The 24,731-nt window shown below is 47.1% G+C and overlaps 1 protein-coding gene across 3 annotated transcripts in view; it reads right to left on the bottom strand.

Moving 5' to 3' along the window:
* Positions 1 to 24,731, bottom strand: part of CD8B (CD8 subunit beta) — a 47,329-nt gene that overhangs the window by 9,836 nt on the left and 12,762 nt on the right. The window contains exons 4-6 of one of the 3 annotated variants that reach the window (XM_032177119.2): positions 21,357 to 21,446; positions 19,592 to 19,628; positions 16,929 to 17,049 (exon numbers count right to left, since the gene is read on the bottom strand). In XM_032177119.2, coding sequence (XP_032033010.1) covers positions 16,929 to 17,049; positions 19,592 to 19,628; positions 21,357 to 21,446 — 248 coding nt within the window. Of the gene's footprint in view, positions 1 to 16,928; positions 17,050 to 19,591; positions 19,629 to 21,356; positions 21,447 to 24,731 lie in introns of those variants that run through there. The other 2 variants (XM_032177120.2, XM_032177124.2) reach the window with 2 other exon arrangements.

Raw genomic sequence — 24,731 nt, forward strand, 5'->3', positions numbered from 1 at the left:
GGGTGTGCTGCTGGGGTTGGAGAGGGGCCGCCCTACATAACGTCCCCACATAAAAGGGGCAGGTGTGCAGGTGGTCCCGGGGACGGCAGCAGCTCTGTCTGACTCCCCGCTACTAGGGGGCTATAGGGGCTGTGGGAGTGGAGGGTGCGGATCACCCTCCTCCACGGTCCCCCAACCCCTCCTTGGCTATTCCCTTTGACTTCCTTGGGAAAGAGTCCAGGCTTCAGAAGATTCTTTGCCCATTTCAATCTGACCCCATTTGAATCCCCAACGGTCGCAGTAAACCCCAGGCACACAAAGACAGAGGCTTGTGGCTGGCTTGCGGTTGCTGTGATCACGCTGGAATCAGACAACGGCTGCCCTGGCAGGCAGCACCCAGGCACCCCTCAGGTGAGAAAAGACTGAGCCAGGTGAATGTCCTGGAGCTGCAGCTGGCTCAGGCTCCTATGGGTGATAACTGCACTAGACACCTCTCGGAAGAAGTCGACAGAAAGCGTATGCAGCGGCAACATGAGCAAAGATAAGTGCTGGGACCCGTTCTTCGCTGCCACCTCCAAGTCTGAACAGCAGGCTCTAAGGGGGGCATGGGAGGCCCTCAGGAAGGGCCACTGCCCGTGCCTCACCTCCTGCCCGCCACTCCACTCTTTATTGTCCTACCTGACTGTAACAGGCTGCATGCTCAGCATGGTGTCATCTGCTCCAGAGAGCACCAGGAGGAGACAGGGGTGCCATTCGGACATGAACAGGAGCTCCTACCTGAATGTGTAGACCTCCGCCACTGGAGCTCTCAGGGGAAACATCCATGACAGCCTCCCTGAGCCTTGAAACATTTGCAGACCAAGCAGGCTCAGGTTGCCCGTGTTTGCAGGCGGTTTTTTAGAACGTGTCATTTGTCTTATATTGATGTACCCTTCAAAGCCCGGGAGGAAGTGTGGTCTTGTGGGGAGCTCTGTGCAGGCAACATGAGAGTCTGTATCGTCTTCCTAGCTCTGCCCCGGTTGTCAGAGGAGTCCATCTGGGCCACAGGGGTGAGGAGCCGTCACCCCTGCCTTTTGTTTAGCCAGCGACACCTCCCCAGTTGTGTGGTGGGTGATGCAGCAATAATGCCCACGAGCTCCTCTCAACGATCAAAACAAAACAGAGAGCCACTCTAAAACAGTGGCTTTCTTGCAAATGGAATATGTGAGAATCTGTGACATGTACAGGTCGGTAAGTGAGAAGGAAACAGGAACCACCAATTGATTCTGACAATGTGGAAAGAAGTGGAGGTTTGGGGCCAGGAGAACAAAAGACCTATGGGAGACGAGGTGACCCAGGAAGGGTGGCCACAGACTTGGGTGAATCACCTGAGCCCTGTCACTTGGAAAGAACCCTAACGACCATCTTAATCCTGCCTGCATAGATACCTTACTGTGCTGCTGCTGGGTGTGAAGCGTGGCTACTAAAAATGTTCACTTCATTTTTAAAAAGTAGAACAGGTTCAAGGTTATTCCTGTAGAAGACAGTGTCGCTCTCGCCCAAGTGCATTGTGGGAGGCTTCCTTAGCAGGATCGAAAGGGGTGGAATTACAGTGGGCACTGGAATTGGCTGTGGTTCACACATGTAGACGTGACTGTGAATTTCTTGTTTTTTTTTGTTTGTTTGTTTGTTTGTTTTTTGAGATGGGGTCTTACTCTGTCACCCAGGCTGGAGTGCAGTGGCACGATCTCGGCTCACTGCAACCTCTGCCTCTTGGGTTCAAGCGATCCTCCTGCTTCAGTCTCCTGAGTAGCTGGGATTATAGGCACCCGCCACCACACCCAGCAATTTTTGTATTTTTAGTAGAGACAGGGTTTCACCATGTTGGTCAGGCTGGTCTCCAACTCCTGACCTCAGGTGATCCACCCGCCTTGGCCTCCCAAAGTGTGAGGATTACAGGCATGAGCCACCGTGCCTGGCTGACTGTGGATTTTGTGGCAGCGAAGAGTTCATCTTGGTTCATCAGCTAAGACTGTGGTCAAGTGTAAGCCACTGAGTAGACTTGTTTTTGAGTGACTCTTGGAAGCTTGCAAGGACTTCTTTTGAGTAAAAAAAAAAAAACTTTCTGGTAGAGTTAAACATGAATTGGCTTGCCCTGAGAGTTCGGGTTTTATGTCACGAGAGGTAGTTAAATGTGGGTTGGGGGCCTGGCGTGGTGGCTAATGCCTGTAATCCCAACACATGGGTAGACTGAGGTGGGTGGATTGCTTGAGCCCAGATTGAGACCAGCCTGGCCAACATGGTGAAACCCCATCTCTACAAAAATTCAAAAAATTAGCCAGGCATGGTGGCATGTGCCTGTGGTCCCAGCTACTCAGAAGGCTAAGTGGGAAGATCACTGGAGCCCAGGAGGCAGAGGTTGCAGTGAGCCGAGAAGGCACCACTGCACTCCAGCCTGGGTCACAGAGCAAGATCCTACCTCGAAAAAAAAAAAAAAATGTGGCGTAGACAAATATGGGGCAGCGTTGCTGTAAAGGGTGTTCACGTTTTATTTTGGAAGCTGAATTAGCTAGACGTTAAATTCTTTTTGCAACATAGAGATCTACAGCTCTAGACTAATCATATTTTGCTAGTTGCAAAGATTTTTGCATTTTAATTGCAGTTTGTTGCTGTTTCACCCACCACAAAAGTAGAGGAAGAACTCATAGCTTATATGCAGTGATCATGAACTCCGGGGCTTTATAGATCAGACTAGGAAAACTTGTGCAGGACCTGAAGTTGAACTGCCTTGGCTCTTGTTCCCATGTGACGGGGGATGGGGCAAAGACATCTCACCAGGTGTCAGTGGGTGGTATACACTATTTGAGTAAAGTCCTATCCTTATAGTGTTGCTTTCCTGCCTGGTGACTTGACTGAGTTTAGGCTTAGTAACCTGCTTATAAAATGGCAAGAGTATGTACGTGCATAAGCAGTTAATTGACATAATGCAGGTAAATGGAACAGTACCAAACGCATAACAAATGCTTAATAAATGAAGATGGTGGCCGGCCAGTGGGGGTGAATGTCAATAAACAACATGTAAAGATATGGATCATCTGGTCACTTTAAACTTTTAGTGAGATCAACTGTGGGCAAAACTTTTCTAAAAATAACTAGAATTGTGTGTGTGTGTGTGTGCGTGTGTGTGTGTGTGTGTGTGTGTGTGTGTGTGTCTGGACCCATAGAGAAGTTTTTAACGTAGATATATAAAGTAGATAATCTCATTTATATTTTGGAAAATTTTAATTTTTGAAAATTTTTGTTATTTGATGATGATGATTTGTTTCCCGTTCAGAGGAGGTTTTTCAACTCTAGGAGATGCTGTTGACAATCTCACTTCTGAAGTTAAGGGGACTTTCGAGTGGCTCTGGCCACTGAGAAGTGAAACCCTGGAAGCAGCTAGAGACGGCCAGCCTGTGATATTCACAGCCAATGTGTTAAGTGTGAAGTTCTGTGCAAGTAGGTTTTAAATAGGTACAGCTTAAAATACATAATTTTCTTATTATCAAAATCATGTGCCTTTTTAAGGAAAAATCTAAGAAACACAGAAAAGCAAAGAGAAGAGGAAAATAAAGTATTCATATGGGCCTACTTCCAAAGATGCAACCCGTAACCTCTACTTTATTATCTTCTGGATTCCTTTACTCTCTTAAAAATGGGTTCCTACTCTAGTTGCTCTAATAACACTTCATCACCTTTTAAAAACAGTAATTTGTTTCTTGTCATTATATCTTCTCCATATATACATACACACGCTTTTTTTTTTCAAAACAGAGATTGCATTGTTGTTTTGCCTGGTGGTCAGTGTAATACACAGATGGAAGTACTGCACATGAATAAACAAGACGATAAAGATCACTTGTAATCTGCCCCGCACCAATCCCTGCCACAATCAGAGTTACCATTTTGGCATGTGCTCTTTCTTTACTTTTTTTTTTTTTTTTGAGATGGAGTCTTGCACTGTTGCCCAGGCTGGAGTGCGGTGGCACTATCTCGGCTCACTGCAACCTCCGCCTCCTGTGTTCAAGCAATTTCCCCCACCTCAGCCTCAGCCTCCTGAGTAGCTGGGACTACAGGTGAACGCCACCATGCCCGGCTAATTTTTGTATTTTAGTAGAGACAGGGTTTCACCATGTTGGCGAGGATGGTCTTGATCTCCTGACCTCGTAATCCACCTGCCTCAGCCTCCCAAAGTGTTGGAATTACAGGCGTGAGCCACTGCGCCCGGCTGGCATATGCTCTTTCTGAATATTTTGTTTACTGTGGATTCCTAATTAGGGAAAAAGGAGTCAGGCTGGTGGGAGTCAGGCGGGTGGGAGCAAGGGAAAGTAAAAAGAGAAAGCAGATAAGCAACAAGTCTGCCTTTCTTTATGGTCCAGGACACACAGCCCTCCCGAGTAAGTAACTCTCGCCAGACAGCTGCAAGTTAGCTCACTGAAACCTTGGTGTTATTAATACTACACAAAGCCCTCTTCAACAGATGGCATAAACACTACCCTGTAAAATCGCCAGCAAGCCTTTGTCTCCTTGCAGTCAGTTTCTCTCTGCTGCCTGCCCGTTGTCCCTCTGGCAACATATTTTCTAATAAATCTTCTGCCTTCCTTTACCTGCAACTATTTCAGTAAATCTTTTACCTCCACACCACCGGCTGTCATTCCCCCACGACATTTAACACATGTTTCTCACACACAGATAATTCCTCTTCTCTTCTGCCCAGGGCTGGGTTCATAGAATAACATTTGATAATCTGCTTTTTAAATTTAATAATGCATTGTGAATATCTTTCCACTTATTAAACATTCTTGCACAGCATTATTTTAATGTCATTTATTACCTTACATGGATGTATTCTCATTTATTTTACTGGTAGATACGTAGGTTTTTAGCATGTTTTTCTTTTTTTCGAGACAAGGTCTCGCTCTGTCACCTAGGCTGGAGTGCGGTGGTACGATCCTGGCACACTGCAGCCTCAGCCTCCTGGGCTCAAGTGATCCTCCCACCTCAGCCTCCTAAAGTGCTGAGATTATAGGCATGAGCCACAGCGCCCAGCCAGTTTTTAGCATATTTTCAATATGCTCACAATACTCTGATGCATGTCTTTGCCACTAATAATTCTTGTGGGGCCGGGCATGGTGGCTCACACCTGTAATCACAGCACTTTGGCGAGTCACTTGAGGCCAGCAGTTCGAGACCACCCTAGCTAACATGGCGAAACCCTATCTCTACTAAAAATACAAAATTTAGCCAGGTGTGGTATCATATGCCTGTAATCCCAGCTACTCGGGGGGCTGAGGCATGAGAATTGCTTGAACCTGGGAGGCGGAAGTTTCAGTGAGCCGAGATTGTGCCACTGCACTCCAGCCCAGGGGACAGAGTGAGACTCTGTCTCAAAAAAAAAAATATTATTATTATTATTGTGCATAACCAATAATATCATGAATATTTTCATGATATATTCATAGAAGTGAAATTGCTGGTTCAAAAAAAATACGCAAAGTTGAGGCTCTAGATATGTGTTGCCACATTGCCCCTAGAATGGTGGGACCAGCCTGGACTCCCAGCAGTGGATTATGAATGGGCCCATTTATCAGCACTCTCATCCATCTGAAATGTTATATTATGGTACAATCTGGTAAAATCCATTAAAAAATGCATTCCTTTTGTTTATTATTTTAATAATTCCAATTTATATTAGAAACCAGTTTGCATTAAATTTTATTAGATTTTATTATTAATTAAATTACTAAATTTCTGGTTTCTGTCCTTTTAAGAAACGTTATTTATTTAAATCATTTAGAATTTCCTTTGGTGTCAGATATGAAGGGCTAAAACTCCATTTTTTCCAAATAGTTAACCAATTGTCTCAGCACTTTTCGTTATAATCTATGATTTTTGTTTGTTTTTGAGACGGAGTCTTGCTCTGTTGTCTAGGCTGGAGTGCAGTGGTGCGATCTTGGCTCACTGCAACCTCCACCTCTTGGGTTCAAGAGATTCTCCTGCCTCAGACTTCATGCCCGGCTAATTTTTGTGTTTTTGTAGAGACGGGTTTCACCATGTTAGCCAGGCTGGTCTTGAACTCCTGATCTCAGGTTATCTGCCTGCCTCGACCTCCCGAAGTGCTAGGATTACAGGCATGAGCCACCATGCCCGGCTTCTATAATCTATTCTTTCCCCATGTATGTGAATGCTACATTTGTCATGTAATCCACATGTTCAAATGGAGTCTATTCATGCATCACTTCAATTATTGAAATCAGCAATTTAAAATTGATCAGCAAATATCTAGCAGCTGATAATCCCATGAGGAGAGAGAAACTTTTGCCTTTGAGAAAGAAAATGTTTTCCTTGTGATTCTAAAAGAATAGGTGAGTTGCATTCCTCTATCTCTGCAATTTTTCCCTCTGCTAGGGCCCACAGATGGGGAAAATGAGACATCTGATGAGGCAACAGAAACCCAGAAGCCAGAACACGGCTAACCAGTAACGAAGCTGTGGGATCACTGAAGCTCCCCTGCCCCAGGGAGACACGGGTGGTCAAAGTAGAAACTGAAGATCAGCCTCAGAGACTCCCAGACTGAGGAGTCAGCCTAGTTTTCTGATAAGAAATTAAAGACTAGGGGCTGGGGGAGTGAGAGAAGTATTATTCTCAAACTTTTAGGAAAAAAACCAAAATGAAAACAGTGAAAAGAATGATCAGGAAGTCAGTAACTTCATTGTGCCTGTGCTTGCAATGCCATCTTTTTAACTGTAGGAATTAGCCATTATAATAACAAATTCCACTGCTGTAAGGAAGGTATAAGTGAGTGGGAAAGGGTCTTAATTGTGCTGTCTCATCTCACAAGCTTGAGTGTTCACACCATACAGCCACAGCCAGAGCAGCACACTCTATCTGGGGTGGTGAATTGTAATTTTAGGCAAATATCAGAGGAGAAAATAAATTACCATGAGTGATTATAAAACTAAAAATAGTAAGAAAAGGACAGGTGCAGTGGCTCACGCCTATAATTCCAGCACTTTGGGAGGCTGAGGAGGGTGGATCACCTGAGGTTGGGAGTTCAAGACCAGCCTGGCCAACATGGTGAAACCCCATCTCTACTAAAAATACAAAATTAGCCAGACATGGTGGTGTGTGCCTGTAATCCCAGCTACTCAGGAGGCTGAGGTGGGAGAATTGCATGAACCCGGGAAGCAGAGGCTTCAGTGAGCCAAGATCATGCCACTGCACTCCAGCCTGGGCGACAGAGACTCGATCTCAAAAAAATTAAAAAAAAAAAAAGAGATATCATATCAAATAAGAGGAAGGGCACCGTCACATGAGGTTTTTATGCAGCACCAAATAACCTGCTTGAGTGGGGAATAAATGCTGACACTTCAGGTTGTGAGCCACTATGATGCCCACTTTTCCTGCCCCCACTCTCCCTTCTGTTGTTGGTTTGCCGCCTAATTTAATGCTCCCTGTGTGTGTTGAGCTTTGTAAGCTGCCCCAAATCCTTTTTGGGAATTAGGCAATGCAAGGATAAATAAAAACATTGATTCTTAGGAGCTTTTCAATGTATTATAAAATTGAATTTTAATAGACAGGTTAATAAAAATAAAAAGAGGAATACTTTTGTTTTGATCTCTTGTTATTTAAATGAAAGGAATCCCTTTTCCAGGGGAAAGTTTTTGTTTTAACACTCATGGTCAGCGCTGGCCTCCTCTCCTCTCCTCTCCTCCCCTCTCCTCCCCTCCCCTCCCCTTCCCTTCCCTTCCCTCTTCTCCCCTCCCCTCCCCTCCCCTTCCCTTCCCTTCCCTCTTCTCTCCTCTCCTCTTCTCTCTCTCCCTCCTTCTCTCTCTCACCCTTTCCCCTCCACTCTTCCTCTTGCTGCAGCCTCCTCACAGGGTCATAGGCACAGGCACACAGCTACAGACATGAAGATGCTTTCCTGCGTTACAAAAAAGGATAGTTTAAATACTTCCCTGCATCCTGCTTTTCCTCCTTAATAGTACACTCTGGCAGTGTTGTCAAGTTAATCTACTTTTTTTTTTTTTTGAGATGGAGCCTCACTCTGTTGCCCAGGCTGGAGTGCAGTGGCATGATCTTGGCTCACTGCAACCTCTGCCTCCCAGGTTCAAGTGATTCTCTGCCTCAGCCTCCCGAGTAGCTGGGATTACATGCCTGGCTAATTTTTGTATTTTTAGTAGAGGCAGAATTTTGCCATGTTGGCCAGGCTGATCTCAAGCTCATGACCTCAGGTGATGGCCCACCTCGGCCTCCCAAAGTGCTGAAATTACAGGTGTGAGGCACCACACCCGGCCCTCTCCTCTCCCCTCCCCTCCCCTCCCCTCCTCTAGTCTCCTCTCCCCTCCTCACCCTCCCTTCCCCTCCCCTCTCTCTCCCTCCCTTTCTGTCTCACCTTTTCCCCTCCGCCCATTTCTCCCTCTTTTTCCCTCCCTCCCTCCCTTCCTTCCTTCCATCCTTCCTTCCTTCCTTCTTTCCTTCCTTTTCTTGGGGAGCAATGGGGACAGAGCCTTGCTCTGTTGCCCTGGCTAGAGTGCAGTGGCTTGCTGTAACCTCAAACTTCTGGACTAAAGTGACCCTCTTGCCTCAGCCTTCCAAGTAACTGGGACTATAGGCATGCACCACCATGCCTGGCTAATTTTTGTATTTTTAATAGAGATGGGGTTTCACCATCTTGGCCAGGCTGGTCTTAAACTCCTGACCTCGTGATCCGCCCCCTCAGCCTCCCAAAGTGCTGGGGTTACAGGTGTGAGCCACCGTGCCCGGCCAAATCATTCTTTTTAAGTCATTGTTTTGATGGCTACAAGATATTTTTGGGTATAGATAGACAGCAACTTACTAAATGATTCCCTATTGATTAACTTGGGGTTGTTTCCCATTTTTATTTTGTCCAAACAATATTGATAGAATCATCTTTGTATATTTATTCTGATGCAATGATGCTTCTACTTTCCCGGGGACCTATTCCCAGGAGTGCTGAGTGACAGTCCCTGATTCATATTAAACACTACTAGATGGTACCCACCTGTTTTCCACAAGGCTGTAGCGCTCGCTTATCACAGTATCAGCAACACCTGTGTGCACTTGGCCACAAGCTTTCCAGCAGTGAGCAGCATCACTGTTTTACATTTTTACTCACTCAGTGACATTTGTATGCAAATGACAGATTATTATTTTTCTGGAAAATGTATGCTTAACCATGCCAGGGTCATAACTCATGCTGTGAAAAAGATTTTGGTGTAGAGGTCATGGCAGAAGAAATGAGAACGTGTGAATCAGCCTTCTTCTCTTAGACGCAGACACGGACAAAGGTCTTAACTGAGCTTGGATATTAAAGGCAGTGCGGGGGAGAGGGTTGGGAGGTTTGGAGTTACCATCAGGAGCATCTGACCAGGCTCAAACGTGGGATAGCTGTCCATTGAACAGCCCTGTATGTCACAATGACTAGGAAAAATGTATAAGACAAATGTTCCAGGCTGGGCACAGTGGCTCACACCTGAAATCTCAGCACTTTGGGAGGCCGAGGCAGGAGGATCATGAGGTCAGGAGTTCGAGACCAGCCTGACCAACATGGTGAAACCCCGTCTCTACTAAAAAATACAAAAATTAGCTGGGCATGATGGTGCGTGCCTGTAATCCCAGCTACTAGGGACGCTGAGGCAGGAGAATCGCTTGAACCCTGGAGGCGGAGGTTGCAGTGAGCCGAGATCATGCCACTGCACTCCAGCCTGAGCAACAGAGCGAGACTGTCTCAAAAAAAAAAAAAAAGAAAGAAAGACAAACGTTCCCCTGCACCCGCCCCACCAAATCGCCTGCCACACACAGAAGCACACACAGGCGCACTCTGAAATTACAGAGATAAAAGGCCGACAGTATTACTCCTTCTCCCATTGATAAGCTCCTTTCTGTGCTGGGTGGGGCTGGTGGACTTCCTGACGGAGGAAGCTGGAACTGCCAGAGTGAGCACTGGCTCTGGTCTGAGCCACTGTGAGCCTTTCTTCTCTCCTCCCTCATCCCCTACACCACAAGATAGACCACCCAACATGGCTTTCTGAGTTTCTAGGGAGCTGGGCTTTGAGCAGGGCCCAAAAAAGGACTTCAACCAAAGCCTGCTTGTCTTGTGGAAGCCGCCCTACCTCCCTGTTTCCAAACCAGCAGCATCAGTGTGGCTGCAGGATAGGTACTCGGATAGAAGGGGGGATGACCCAAACTTCATCTTCTGCCCTGGCCCAGCTAGAGCCTTCGTGATCTGAAGGCAGGCCTACCTTTTGTGCTGATCACATCTACTGTTGCTCTCCCCTCCCCATGTCCCCCAAACTTGGCTGAGGCTGAGGTGAGGGTGGAGGGGTGGGAGTCATGGCCTCCCTTTTGCCTGGCCTGGTCTTGCCCAGACAGCAGGCCTAGCCCAGCAGGCAGCTTCACACTCGCAGGATGCTGAAGGGGTGCTGGGGGGCGGGGGTGTGTGGGGAAGAGGGGCCTCCACCCCTCCGCCAACACCACCTCACATCTTCCCCTCATAACTTTGCCCTCACCCAACCGCAGAGACCTCCACAAAATCTGTGAGAGGCTGTGAACTCCACTCCCAGCAAAATACAACTTTTTTGAGAAGGCAATCCATGCCCTCTGCTTGTGTTGGCATCACCCAGGTCTTTCTCTTGTCTGTCTGGGGCTGGCACGAGGCTGCAGCCAGTGAGGCACTGAGGCCACTCACTCTTGGAGCCATGCAAGTGCCAGCCTTGGGCCTGTGTCCCCCCAGCCGTGAGAATGAAAGCCATGGGGTTAGGGACATCTTCTGAGCCAAATCTTTAGTGCCTGAAACACATGCCTGATTGAGATCTGAGTTGTTGAACTCGGTTCTCTAAGGGGATTGTCCATTGTACTTGGCAAAGTAAACATCCCAAGTGGTCCTCACAGCCTTGAGGAGCACAGAAAGGTGGGTGGGTGGGCGGGGGAGCCAGCAGGGGAGGTGCTGGGAGGGGCAGCAGAGAGGGAGGGCTGTGCTCCCAGCTTGTGGGGGCCTAAGGACCTTCTATCAGAGCCTTTTGCTTTGTTCATTCATTCATTTCAATTCTGGCCTCAGGCTTAGGAGTGATTTGTACAGGTGGCAGGAAAGAGCCAGAGGACCCCCACAGGCCTTGGCCCTGGGCTAGTAGAGAGGGAACTGAGGCCGAGAGGCTGTGAGCAAGAGCCCTGGGGGCCCAACTATGTCTATCCTGGCCATGCCACACCCCTAGTCCCAGCACAGGGCTGTCTGGGCACACAGAAGTTTCCCCAAATAGACACATTTGAACTGGCATCAAGAAACTTAAGGGATTGGGCATGGTGGCTCATGCCTGTAATCCCAACACTTCGGGAGGCTAAGGTGGGAGGATCACTTGAGCTCAGGAGTTTGAGACCAGCATGGGCAACAAACATAGTGAGACCTCATCTCTACTAAAAATAAAAAAAATTAGCTGGGCATGCTGGTGCACGCCTGTAGTCCCAGCTACTCGCTTGAGTCAGGGAGGTCAAGGCTGCAGTGAGCCCTGATGGCACCACTGCACACTAGCCTGGGCAACAGAGCACTGTACACACACACACACACCCCCCACAAGGAAGAGGAGAATTGAGTGCAGAGTTGTGGGTATTAGTTCAGTCATAAATGGGGACAGGAGTGGAAATGGTCTACAATTAAAAATGCATGAAAAGGCCAGGTGCTGTGGCTCATTCCTGTAATCTCATTGGGAGGCCGAGGCGGATGGATTGCTTGAGCCCAGGAGTTCAAGACCAGCCTGGGTGACATGGGGAAACACCATCTCTATGAGAAATATAAAAAAATGAGCGAGGTGTGGTAGTGCATGCCTATAGTCCCAGATACTCAGGAGACTGAGGTGGGAGGATCGCTTGAGCCCAGGAGACAGAGGTTGCAGTGAGCCATGAGTGCGCCGCTGCACTCCACCCTGGGTGACAGAGCAACGCCCTGTCTCAAACAACAACAAAATTACATAAAGGAATGGACATGGTTTCCTTTCAAATTTAGAAGTCTAAGCAAAGCTCTTAAAAAGGTACTCGCATGTGAAAGGCAGTAAACTAATGGGAAAAGCAGGATCCAGGAGAGCCAACAGTACTGTGCAGGATATAAGTGCCTTTTTCAGCACCTCTGCTTTCAGCTTTACAGGAATCACACGTGTCGTGCATATTTCTGTGAATCTCAAACCGATGCAGGGCTGGGGAATATGGTTTCCTTCTGTTTGAATTATGTAACTGGGAGGACTCCAGGAACCAGTGACTCACGGTTCCTCGGGAGTGTCAGTGACGCATTGAAGGAGGTTTCCCAAGAAGCGACAGAGGAAATATCTTTTGCCCTCCACAACCTTGGAAGGCCTCTGAAGACAGGGCTCTTTCTATCTTTCCCTTTGACTAGGTGGTAGATTCGGATCAGCTTTGCAGCCCACGCGGGGTCGGGGATCACTTTCTGAAAACAAGTTGCCCACTTCCTACAGGTAGAGACACAAGCTGCGGGGCGGGGGCGGGGATGAGTAAGGATGAAAGGGAGGGGGTGGTGTAGGACCCCCCTTCTTCTTTTGAACAGGCCCGGGTGGGCTCCACACCTGCAGGCTACTTCCCACTGAGAGGAAGGGGGCTGGGGGAGAGGGGAATACCAGTGCTGCTCCTAGACCCATTAAGGTCCACAGAAAAACACAGAAAGGGAAGTACTATAGATGTTCTCCTTCAGGGCAGAGAACCCAGGCTCACCTAAGGTTGCTGGAGTGCAGACCACCCCTGCCGCTAGCCCAGCCCCATGTGAACTTCCAGACAAGTAAATGCAATTGCAAATGTAGCTCACCCAAAGTCTACAGCTGGTAAAGACCCAGGCTGTGCTGTCTGGCCACCTCAGACCTGTCTCACCATGGTTTCCATGGTTCAGATTTTTTTAACTTATGAATGAATCTTTCATTTGTGGATATTTTTATTGATTCCAATTTCTTATTATAACAATGGTCAGAGGTTCTTTTTTTCCAAACTTTTAATTGCTTTTTCCCCAACTACAAAATTAATACATGATGTAAAAATTCACACAAGGAACTGTACAAAGCAGAAGTGGAAATTCCCCAGAGTAACTGCCATTAACAGCTAAAAGTAAATCCTTACAGACCTTTTCCTGTACATATACAAACAAATATACCCAGAGGCCTTGATTTATTATTAGAGAAAAAAGATCAAATTTGCAGAACAATATTAGAAGATTTAATTTTCTATATTCTCTATTTTATGTATTATATTCTCGAGATTTCAATTTTATGTTTTAAAAAATATGGGAAGAAAAAAACCAAGAAAGTTTTTTTGGAAAAAATTTATTTTTGAGACAAGGTCTCGCTCTGTTGCCCAGGCTGGAGTGCAGTGGCGTGATCACAGCTCACTGCAGTCTCAAACTCCTGGGCTCAGGAGATCCTCCCACCTCATCCTCCCTAATAGCTGGGACTACAGGCAAGCACCACCGTGCCCAGAAAAAATTTAAAAACTTTTTGTAGAGTCGAGGTCTTCCTATGTTGCCTAGGCTGCTCTCAAACTCCTGAGCTCAAGTGATCATTCTGTGTGGGCCTCCCAAAGTACTGAGATTACAGGCGTGATCTGTGATCCCACGTGCTGGCTGAAGAAACTTCTAAATACCAATTTTACACATTTCTACAATATTCTGTACTTGGATTTTAAAAAATCTCTTTCTTGAAGTATAATTTACATCTATATCCATAGCTATAAAGTCAGTATATCTGAGTGTACAGCTTGATGACTTTTACTAATGAAACACACTCATATAAGTGATTCCCAGATTGAGAAGCAGAAACGCTCACATTCAAACCTCACGCTCCCTCCTAATGACCACCACTGGACCAAGGGTAACTGTATCCTAACTTCTAACAACATATATTTGTTTTGCTTGTTTTCTTCTGTGCTTGAATTTTAACAGTGACCACGTATTGCGCCATATATTGTATTAAGAATAATCTATACAGATGTTTTAAAAATACATGCATTTATAACCATCATTTGATATCAGCATATATGGATCTAGCTCATTCCTTAGCAGCCGCCTAAACCCCCTATTAGACTGTATCTGAATTTATCTGACCAGTCCCTTTTGATGGACATTTTGATTATTTCCCATTTTTAGCTAGTAAGCAGCACTAGGAGGAACAATCTGATGCGTATTTCTTTGTGCATGCCACTTTTTGGTGTGTTTCTTTCAGATAAATGCCAACAAGTAGAATTGCTAGTCAAAAGATAGCTGGATGGAGTTTGGGGGGCATATTTCATCATAACAGCCCTATAGAATGTAGTAGCAGCTCAGTTCCTTCTTCAAACAAAAGTCAGGTGCTGGGTGCAGACCTTCTCACCGCAGCCCCCACCATTGGCAGCCCAGCCTGCTCCAGCTCCCTGGGCGGCCGGAGCTGAGCCTGCCTCGGCAGGTGCCTGCTGCACAGAAAACTGACGGAGGAGAGCAAACCACCCCTGCCCCCAGCCCAACCCCATGAGAACTTGCAAACAAGTACATGCAATTGCAAAGACAGCAGCAGGGAGACGGTCAAATTTCAAAGCCTGCAGTGGGACAAGGGGCCTTGCGGCCTATTCTTACTTCCGCTGCGCACTGGGTGTGAGCCTTCAAGGAGGGCAGACTGTGTGCACTGCAGGCCTTAATCTCTTATTTGTTTGTGATGGCCCAGGTGAGGGGCCCACCTGAAACATGAACCCTAGAGGAGTCTGGTCCAGCTGACCCCAATTCTTTCACCCCTCCCCTCAGCCTTGGAAGGCAGCCTGTCCCTTGTCCTCAGAGCTGATGGGCAGAGCTTTTCTTTCTTTAGAACACCTCTTGCTGAGGCAGGAGACTAGAGTCTAGGGGCAGGGAATCTAAGGCCAATTCGTGCTGAATCAAGGAGAAACACCTAGGTCTGGGGGCAGGGAATCTGAGGCCAATTTGTGCTGACTTCTCAAAGCTGGATCAAACAGAAAACACCTGGGTCTGGGGGCAGGCCATCTAAGGCCAATTAACGTAAACCAAAAGGAAAAACCCCATCTCCCCAAACTGAGTAACCAAGGATCAAAGGCTACTCTCCCTACAACCCTCCCCCTTCCACTTCGTCTCAGATGGAAAGGGAGACTGCCCTGGATTGACCACAGGCCAAGCACGGGCCATCCCTTCATCCACATAGGGCGTCAATTCACCTCAGCCTTTCATTAGCCACGGACCAAATCCTTCACCCAGATGAGGGGTAGCCAACAGGGACCTCAAAAGGGGTACTTAAAACCCAGAAAACTTTGCAATTGGGCCCATGGGCTGTCGGCTTAGGGTCCACTCCCCGCATGTGGAGTGCTTTCTCACTTCAACAAATTCCTCCTTTTGCTGCTTTTATTCCTTTATTACTTTGTGTGTTTTGTTCAATTCTTTGTTCAAAATGCCAAGGACCTGGACAACTTACACTCAAGGCCCTCCTTCCAGTAACACTGCATCTATGCCTTACTAACTCCACCCACCACACCTCATTCTGCTGCGGCCACACCCCAGATGCCAGGAGAAGGTTGCACTGCCCCTTCCCCAGAGTTGTCTTTCCTTTCCTGTTTTTTTGTAACATTTCTTACATTCTGTGGTTGTCACAGGTAACTGAACATAACCTGATTTGTCAATGTCCTTCTTTGAGCTGGCCAGGAAAACCAGGTGAGGCTGGATTCTCCTTGGACCTGGACATGGTGCTTCTGTTAATGCAGCCTCAGGTTGCAGTGTTTTATGGTGCGATAGCTCCTAGGCTGCTAAAGCTCAGGTAGGGGGCGGCTAAGATGGGACTCAGGCACATTTTCAAACCCAGGCACGAGGTCCTGCTCTTCACTCTCCACTCTTGCTTAGCACTTTCTCCCTGCTTTTTCCTTCTCCAACTGTCAAGGCTAAGAATCGACAAGAATATGAAGGGACACGTGACAGAACCCCTCATGCCTCCTACCTTCTCTTTGGTGCATGCCTGACTTGAAGCCAGGGATTCCTACCAGGGTTCAACCCATGGTAGAAATGAACACGTGCTAGTTCAGCTTGGGAGTGGGCTGGGAGATGGGCTTGAGGCACCTGCAGCCTGGCTCTGGGTGCCCTGGGCGCTTCCTAGCCTCCCTAGGACTGTCCACACCTACAACGTCGGGCAAATGAGGATCTCAGGTGCAAAAGGAGGATGTACAAATTTTATCCTTATGGTTTCTGTTCCACTGAGCATTGATATCTTTGCTGTAGATGGGCTTTCGCACGTTTATGTCACAGGAGCCGTTTGTTATCGTTAACCTGGGACTTTATTTGTACAACTAAGACATTTGTATAAAAAGAACAGAAAATGAAAGAAGAATTAAGCCATGGGAGAGTAGAAATGGGAGCTGAGAAACTTACGAGTGGAAGATGAAGCGAACTCCTATCCTCAAACCCGCAATTTCCCGGCCCCAAAGGAAGCCCTCAGAGACTGACATGGCTTCTGGGAACTGGACAGCCCCTCTCAGCAAGCCTCATTCCCGACCTGCACCTGGCCTCTTTGCGAGGAAGGTCAGCCCTAGCCTGGGAAGACCAAGAGGGAGCCAGCCCAGCATCACCCCATGAAAGACCCAGGACCCAATGTTACCCAAAGCAACTTGCAAAGATGGTGGCTAAACGGCCACCACTAAAGGTCCCAGCTCAGGGAAAGCACAGGAGCCAGAAGCGGTGGCATGGGTGGCATTTCTTACTCAGTCCTCCAGCACACTCTGTGAAGTGCCCTGGGGGCAATGAAGCCTTCTCCCTAGTATTCCCGATGACCCACGAACAAGTTGCTCCCATGCACGTCACACACAGAAAGGCCTTGCAGCAGGGAAAAGCACACAGCTTCAGCAGCCATTGAACTCTCCAGGGTCGAATGTGTCCCTTCTCTCATTTTTCCACATCTTGCTCGTTACTGACCGATGTCTTTTTGTAGCAGGACACCAAAACCGTATTCTCTGCTCATTTGTAAAATCTGAAAACAACAGCAAGTTGTGAAACCACTTATTTTCAGGCAAACGATATTGAATTTCCTGTAACAGAGACAAATGGCAAATGAGAAGGCAGAGTTCTACTCCAAGTAGCCTGGGGCCGAGAGTTTTTTGTTAGTATGTTTTTAGGGCCCATCTTAGTCATTAAAAAGATTGTTAAGGCTAAAAAACAAAACAAAACTGCAGCTCAGAGAACTGTAGCTTTGAATTGTGTTACTTCCTGTAGTACCTCTAAGATAATCTAAGAGAATCACAAATTTATATCAAGGGGCCAGAAGAAATTAGCCTGCGGATGGGATGATTTTCTAAGGACAGTTAGAGGCTGGGGAACAACTACCTCAAATCGCAACTCAGATCTGTGAGCACCAAGGGCTATTTCCTCCACGCCTGGAACATGAGAGCAAAACCAGAGGTGGTTTTCAGGCTCTTTTAAAGCCACAAACCCTTTTGTTTAAATGACATGTTACAGGTAAGTGTAAAGCCAGACAATAGAAGAGAGTACATCTGTTCGAAATGAAGAGAGCGTGGAGGGCTCAGGGTCCCCCCATGACCACCCAGAGCCCCTTCCCTGCCTCAAGCTGATCCTGGGCTTGCAAAAGCGTGAGGTCCTGCATCCAGCCTTCCCAAAACTGGCATCAGATCACTGGGGAGCAAGTTAAAATGAAGGGGTGGGGACAGACCTAGACCACAGTTAGTACCAGAGAGGGACTTACTTTCCATGAAAGGTCATCATGGGAGAGATTTTGAATGGAAATTTCTTTTTTTTTTTTGAGATAGAGTTTCACTCTTGTTGCCCAGGCTGCAGCGGAATGGTGTGATCTCTGCTCATTGCAACCTCTGCCTCCTGGGTTCAAGTGATTCTCTTACCTCAGCCTCTCGAGTAGCTGGGATTACATAGGCGCCTGCCACCACGCCCAGTTAATTTTTTGTATTTTTAGTAGAGACAGGGTTTCACCATGTTGGCCAGGCTGGTCTCAAACTCCTGACCTCAGGCGATCTACCTGCCTTGGGCCTCCCAAAATGCTGGGATGACAGGTGTGAACCACTGCACCCGGCCTTGAATGGAACTTTCTAGAGGTCTGGCCTGAGACAGCTACACTCAAGTTATTATCTCTTGGGTAGGGGGAAGCTTCTAAATCCAACACACAAGGTGAAAACTGTACACAATTAAAATATCATTGAAAATTGCCCATAAAATCCAGCAGGCATGTTTAAGCCACTCTCGATATAAATATAATGTGTGCAACAATGCAGAGCATATAATAATATGAATTTATATGGCTATTTACAATTTTAGAGTATTCAAAAATACATTTTGTTTGTCCATTGTTGCACTTACAGAGTTGAATTTACTGAAGTGACTTGAGCTTGTGCTCTGACTTCAGGGGCCTGGGGCCACATGCTTTAAGGATAATACCCCAGTGAGTCCTCACACTGACTGTGAGATTGGCACTGTTAGCTCATTTTACAGACAAGAAATTCGAGGCTTGGAGACCTGAAGTGACTTGCTGGCTGTCACATGGTGATTGGCAGACGGGATTCAAACTCAGCTCTGTCTCCACCTAAAGCTGGAGCTTTTGAGCAAGAGACCCTGTTGCCCTCTTCAATTTAGAGGTGTGTACTTTTGCTCCCCCAAACATTTCTGTATAGAGGGGGTTGTTCTGAGGATCAAATGTAATTAACTGGATAGGCAGATGTGAAACAGTCTCTGTTTTGAGGAACAAAAGTCAAATGCAGGAATGCTGCCCTGGCCCAGGATGGCTTCCAACAGCCTCATGAAAGACCCAGGACCTAATGTCACTGCCCTACCAGGGCAAAGCAACTTGCAAAGGTGGTGACTAAATGGCCACCACTAAAGGTCCCAGCCCAGCCCAGGGAAAGTACAGGCGCTTTCTCAGCTCAGTGGGCCCCAAGAGTGCTATGTGACTCGGCCAACTCCTAGGACCCAGATGGGGTCAAGGGCGGCAGGTGGGACAAAGGCAGCTCCTAGGGAAGGAAAGCAATGGCTGGTGGAAGACACTGGTCTTCAAATACGATTCCAGTAGTCTCTCCACTGATCTGTAAAATGAGGGTGATAACCCCTTATCTCACACAGAACCAAGGGGATGAAATAATAGGTGGGATGAAATAACGGATGGGATGAGTTTGGGATTCCCTGCGGTATTCTGTGCATGCAAAGCCTGATTGCTCTCCTCAGGAGAGCTAAGAATGTTCTTGAAATACATTTAAGTTATTGGTCAGGTTTTTGTTTGTTTGTTTAGGTTATCTCTTAGGTTCCTGAAATCTAAACCCGATCTATTTATACACTCTGTAATTTTTTTTTTAGATAAGGTCTCACTCTGTTGCCCAGGCTGGAGTGCAGTGGTACCGTCATAGCTCACTGCAGCCTTGAACTCCTGGGCTCAAGCGATCCTCCTGCTTCAGCCTCCTGAGTAGCTGGGACTACAGGTGTGCACTACCATGCCCGGCCGAGTCTGTGATCTTTGGAAGATGAGGTCTGACTTTGGCTCCTCGTTGCAGTTAGAGGCTGCAAGCTGCAGCAGGGGCCGAGGAACCCGGGGCCACACCCAGGTTATACACTTACTGTTTCATGAAACGAAGCCGGGCTCTCCTCCGCCGGCCTGGAAGAGGAAAGCAAGGACGCCAGTCAGTGTGGGCTGTGGGTCACCGCGCTGAGCCCCAGAGGCCAAGGAGGATTGTCACAGGGGCAGCTGACACCTCAGCCCACCTCCCTGGTCCCAGACCCTGGCCCAAACACTTTACACATTTTAATCCCCTTAATGCTCACTGAAAACCTGAGTTGGATACTACTTTTAAGATCTCCATTTTATATGTGGGAAACTGAGACACAGAGTGAGTGAGTTACTGGATAACATGCCCAAAGTCATGCAGCTAGTAAATGGGAAAGCCAGAATTCAAACTCAATTAATCAGCTGCAGAGTCTGCGTCCTTAAACACACCTGCTTGCCCTTCACAGCAGGTCAGACATGAAAGGTCCCACAGACAGGCAGTCTCAGGCTAGGGCAATTGCATTCGGAGGGTGAGCGAGATTTCCCACTGGGAGTTAGGAAGAAAATAAAAGCATGTCTATTGGCATTTGTATTTCAGCCTTTATTACTTTTGATTTTCATTTATTTTTTTAGGAATGGGGTCTTACTATGTTGTCTAGGCTAGACTTGAACTCCTGGGCTCAAGTGATCCTCCCTCCTCAGCCTCTCGAGTATGGGCACTTGCCACTACACCCAACTTACTTTTTATTTTGAAGCACATTTAATAACATACATAAAATATTAAATAAGTAAATACAGCCAACTGCTGCATTGACTTTATAATATTCAATTAGCTGTATTTGCTTATTTAATATTTTATGCATGTTATTAAATGTGTTTCAAAATATTTTACCAATGAGGTCCTTCCTTGATTGAGAGAGTTTGCAAACCACTGAAATTTATGGGTTTCTTAGAATGGGGTACATGGACCCCTCTGTGGGTAACAATTATAGGCAAAAGTATGCTCCTGGGTGCATTTCTGTGGGGAGAGGTCCATTATTTTCATCGTATGTTCAAAGGGGCCTGGGACCTACAAAAGTTAAGAGCCACTGATCTAGTTCATGCCCTTGCTGTCCCGCCTGCCCATTTTATAGAAGCGCAGAGAGGGGAAGGGGCTTGCTTGAGGTGGCACAGGTGAGCAGAAGAACCGGGGTAGAGTCTGGGCTCTGGGTTCTAGGGCAGCCATACAGGCCTCCCCTCCGGCTCCCCATCTTTCTTGTGAACCCAGTGCTGTGCAGAGCTTGGGGTGGGGGCCATAGAAGGAGACAGTCCCATCTCTGGGGTGGCTGGGAGCAGCAGTAATTTCTGAGTTTCCCACAGCCTCATCAGTATCGGTGGTGTGGAGAAGATTTCTAGCTTCTAGGAACAACAACACAAACCCCATAGGCAAACTTTTCTGGGCACTGGGCTTTGGTCTCAACTGCTCACGTGAGTTCCCACTTACTGACATGTGCCGGGTGCCAGGCACTTGGGGCAGGAATTTACAAACAGCAACTCTGGGAGGTAGGTAATGTCCTATCCCCATCTCAGGCAGCCGAGGCTCAGAGAGACGAGGGCACTGGATCAGGAAACAGCCACGTTGCACTCAAACCCAGGTTTGCCTGACTCCAGAGACAGGGTGGTCTTTGGTTCTGGCTGTGTAGCCCCAGGCCAAGAACTACCTCCGGAAATACCATAGGTTCTCTGAGGCAAATTCCCACCAGGCTGCCATCTGCTCTACTCCCCTAGAGAAGAAAGTATCCCAGGGACACTTCAAACAGCAAACAGGGACACCCAATGACCCAAGAGGAGACAACTCACAGTACAGGTGGATGGCCACTCCCAGGGAAACCAGCAGAACCAGGACGCCAGCCACCATCAGGCCAAGGGTGATGGGGCTACAAAGTGGGCCTGGAAAACACACATGTGACATGTGTTCAACACTGAACATTTTTCTGCATGAGACACGCAGAAAAATACAAGGAGGGAAAAATTCAACTGGAAGCCCCATCTCCCAGAGAATACCACCATATACCCCTTCCTTTTATTTTTTTATGTATTTTTTTCCCCCTCTTCTCTTTTTTTTTTTTTTTTTTTTGAGACAGAGTCTTGCTCTGTCACCCAGGCTGGAGTGCAGTGGCGCGTTCTCAGCTCACTGCAACATCCGCCTCCTGGGTTCAAGGGATTCTCGTTCTTAGCCTCCCGAGTAGCTGGGATTACAGGCATGTGCCACCATGCCCGGCTAATTTTTGTATCTTTAGTAGAGAAAGGGTTTTATCATGTTGGCCAGGCTGGTCTCAAACTCTTGGCCTCAAGCAATCCGCCCACCTTGGCCTCCCAAAGTGCTGGAATTACAGGCCTGAGCCACCATCTCCGGCCATCGTCTAGCCTTTGCAAGCACTTTAAACATCACTGAAATCATTTTATATATAAAATTTCATGTTCCACATCCAAATTTTTAAGAAGTAGACAATTTTCATGCCTGGTAATGAGTCTTTTACTATTTATTTTTAAAACTTTTAATTTCACAAGAAATAGCTGAATATATTTTCATTGTAAGATATTTAAATATAGGATTAGAGTGCTCCCTGACATCTTTGCTCCTTCACAGAATTAATCGCCATTGATAATTTAGTAACTTTCTCTTTCCATGCCTACGCAATTTTTATAGATACATATAGGGCTTGTTTGTTTGTTTTGACACAGAGTCTCGCTCTGTCGCCCAGGCTAGAGTGCAGTGGTGCAATCTTGGCTCACTGCAACCTCCGCCTTTTGGGTTCGAGCGATTCTCCTGCCTCAGCCTCCTAAGTAGCTGGGATTACAGGCATCCGCCATCATGCCCGGCTAATTTTTGTATTTTTAGTAGAGACTGGGTTTCACCATGTTGGTCAGGATGGTCTCAATCTCCTGGCCTCAAGTGATCCACCCGCCTCGGCCTCCCAAAGTGCTGGGATTACAGGTGTGAGCTACCGTGCCCGGCCTTAAATACATATAGTTTTAAAAAATATATAGAGTGGATTATACTGTACAAATTATTCTTTTGTACCTTTACTTTTTCAATGTGCCTTTTTTCCTTCACTTAGTCAATGTGTTCTTTCTTCCAGCAGAGTAACGTCTGACGGTATGGATGTACCATGAGTTACTTGTCATCAGTGGGCCTTTTGATTGTTTCCTGTGTTTTACTTTTACAAATAACTCTGCAGAAAACAACCTGTATATTTCCTTACTAAGGTGCCTTCCTGAGGTAAATATTGAGAACGGGAACTACTAAACCACAGACTTTGCCCATTTTAAATTGTGACAGATGCTGTCAAATGCCTCCCTAAAAGGCGGCACTGACTTCCGTCCCCACCCGCCAATAGTGCACCCTGCTGACCCTTGATATCATCAAAATGTTTTAGTTTTTGCCAGTCAAGTGGGGGAAAATGTTATTTCACTTAAATTCCCTAATTACTTATAAGCTTTGGCCTATTTTCATATATTGGGAACTTGTATGATTTTTCTTTTATGAGTTGACTATCTGTTCCTTTGTCCATTTTGTGTGCTATTTAAACAGCAGACTTTACACTATCAATGTCCCAAATCCTTCTCTGACACCCTTCAGGCCCCTGTGGCTGGTCCCTTGAGGGGCAGAGCAGGGCCCATGGGTGAAAGGGCAAGGCTGCAGATTTGGGCTTGAGGTTCGGAAAATTGGAAAGCATTGTGGATGTCAAAGAAGAGAGAGAATTTTTACTGAATACATATGTGCTAAGTACATACTAAATGCCAACTCCCATCTTGTGAGGAGGAAAGGTATTGGTATTTTTTAAATTTTTATTTATTTATTTATTTTTGAGATGGAGTTTTGTTGTTGCTGCCCAGGCTGAAGTGCAATGGCGAGATCTGGGCTCACCGCAACCTCCGCCTCCTGGGTTCAAGCGATTCTCCTTTCTCAGCCTCCTTAGTAGCTGGGATTACAGGCGTCTGTCACCACGCCTGGCTGATTTTTGTATTTTTAGTAGAGACGGGTTTTCACCATGTTGGCCAGGCTGGTCTCGAGCTCCTGACCTTACATGATCCGCCTGCCTTGGCCTCCCAAAGTGCTGGGATTACAGGTGTGAGCCACCGTGCCCGGCTTGCCATTATTTTTACCTCTCATTTCACGGTTCAAAAAACAAAAACAACAAGATTCAAAGAGGTTAAATTATATACCCAAGGTCACCCAGCTACTAAAAGGCAGGAACAGGGTGTGGACACAGATCCTCCAAGTTCCAAGACCCTGGGGGTCCCACCTCAGCTGCATGTGGGCATGAGAGGTACGGAAGGGAAGGGAGCAGGCTGCTACATGGGAGGGAGCCCACTGTCACTGGAGGGGAACAAGCCAAGGCTGGATGGCTGGGCTGTGGAGAGGAGATTTACACACTGGGGAGGGAGGCTGGATGAGGGGCCTCTCTGAGATACTGAGGGCATCTGCTGGGCTCCCTCTCACCTCCTATTTGTTCTCCCAACCTGGATGAACCTCAAAACATGGTGCTAAGTGAAAGAAGCCAAGCATGAAAGACCCCATGGTGTGTGATTCCACTTCTATGAAATGCCCCGGAGAGGCAAATCTGCAGAGGCAGACTGTAGATTAGTGGCTGCCAGGGGCTGGGAACAGAGATGAGCTGTGAACAAGCACAAGGAATCTTACTGGGGTGATGGAAACCTTCTAAAACTAGATTACGGTAATGATGGCACAACTTGGTAAATTTACCCAAAATCACTGAATTTGTATGCTTAAAATGGGTGAACTTTGCGGTATGCAAATTATATCTCAACTAAGGTTTTTTGTTTTGTTTTGTTTTGTTTTTTTTTGAGACAGGGTCTTGCTCTGTCGCCCAGGCTGGAGTGCAATGGCGTGATCTCGGCTCACTGCAACCTCTGCCTCCCAGGTTCAAATGATTCTCCTGCCTCAGCCTCCTAAGTCGTTGGGATTACAGGTGCCCACCACAATGCCCAGCTCATTTTTGTATTTTTAGTGGAGACAGGGTTTCACCATGCTTTTTTTTTTTTTTTTTTTTTTTGAGATGGAGTCTCGCTCTGTCGCCCAGGCTGGAGTGCAGTGGCGCAATGTCGGCTCACTGCAAGCTCCGCCTCCCGGGTTCACACCATTCTCCTGCCTCAGCCTCTCCGAGTAGCTGGGACTACAGGCGCCCTCCACCACGCCCGGCTAGTTTT

The sequence above is a fragment of the Hylobates moloch genome, unplaced genomic scaffold (genome assembly GCF_009828535.3).
Source record: "Hylobates moloch isolate HMO894 unplaced genomic scaffold, HMol_V3 SCAFFOLD_15, whole genome shotgun sequence".
Taxonomy (NCBI): domain Eukaryota; kingdom Metazoa; phylum Chordata; class Mammalia; order Primates; family Hylobatidae; genus Hylobates; species Hylobates moloch.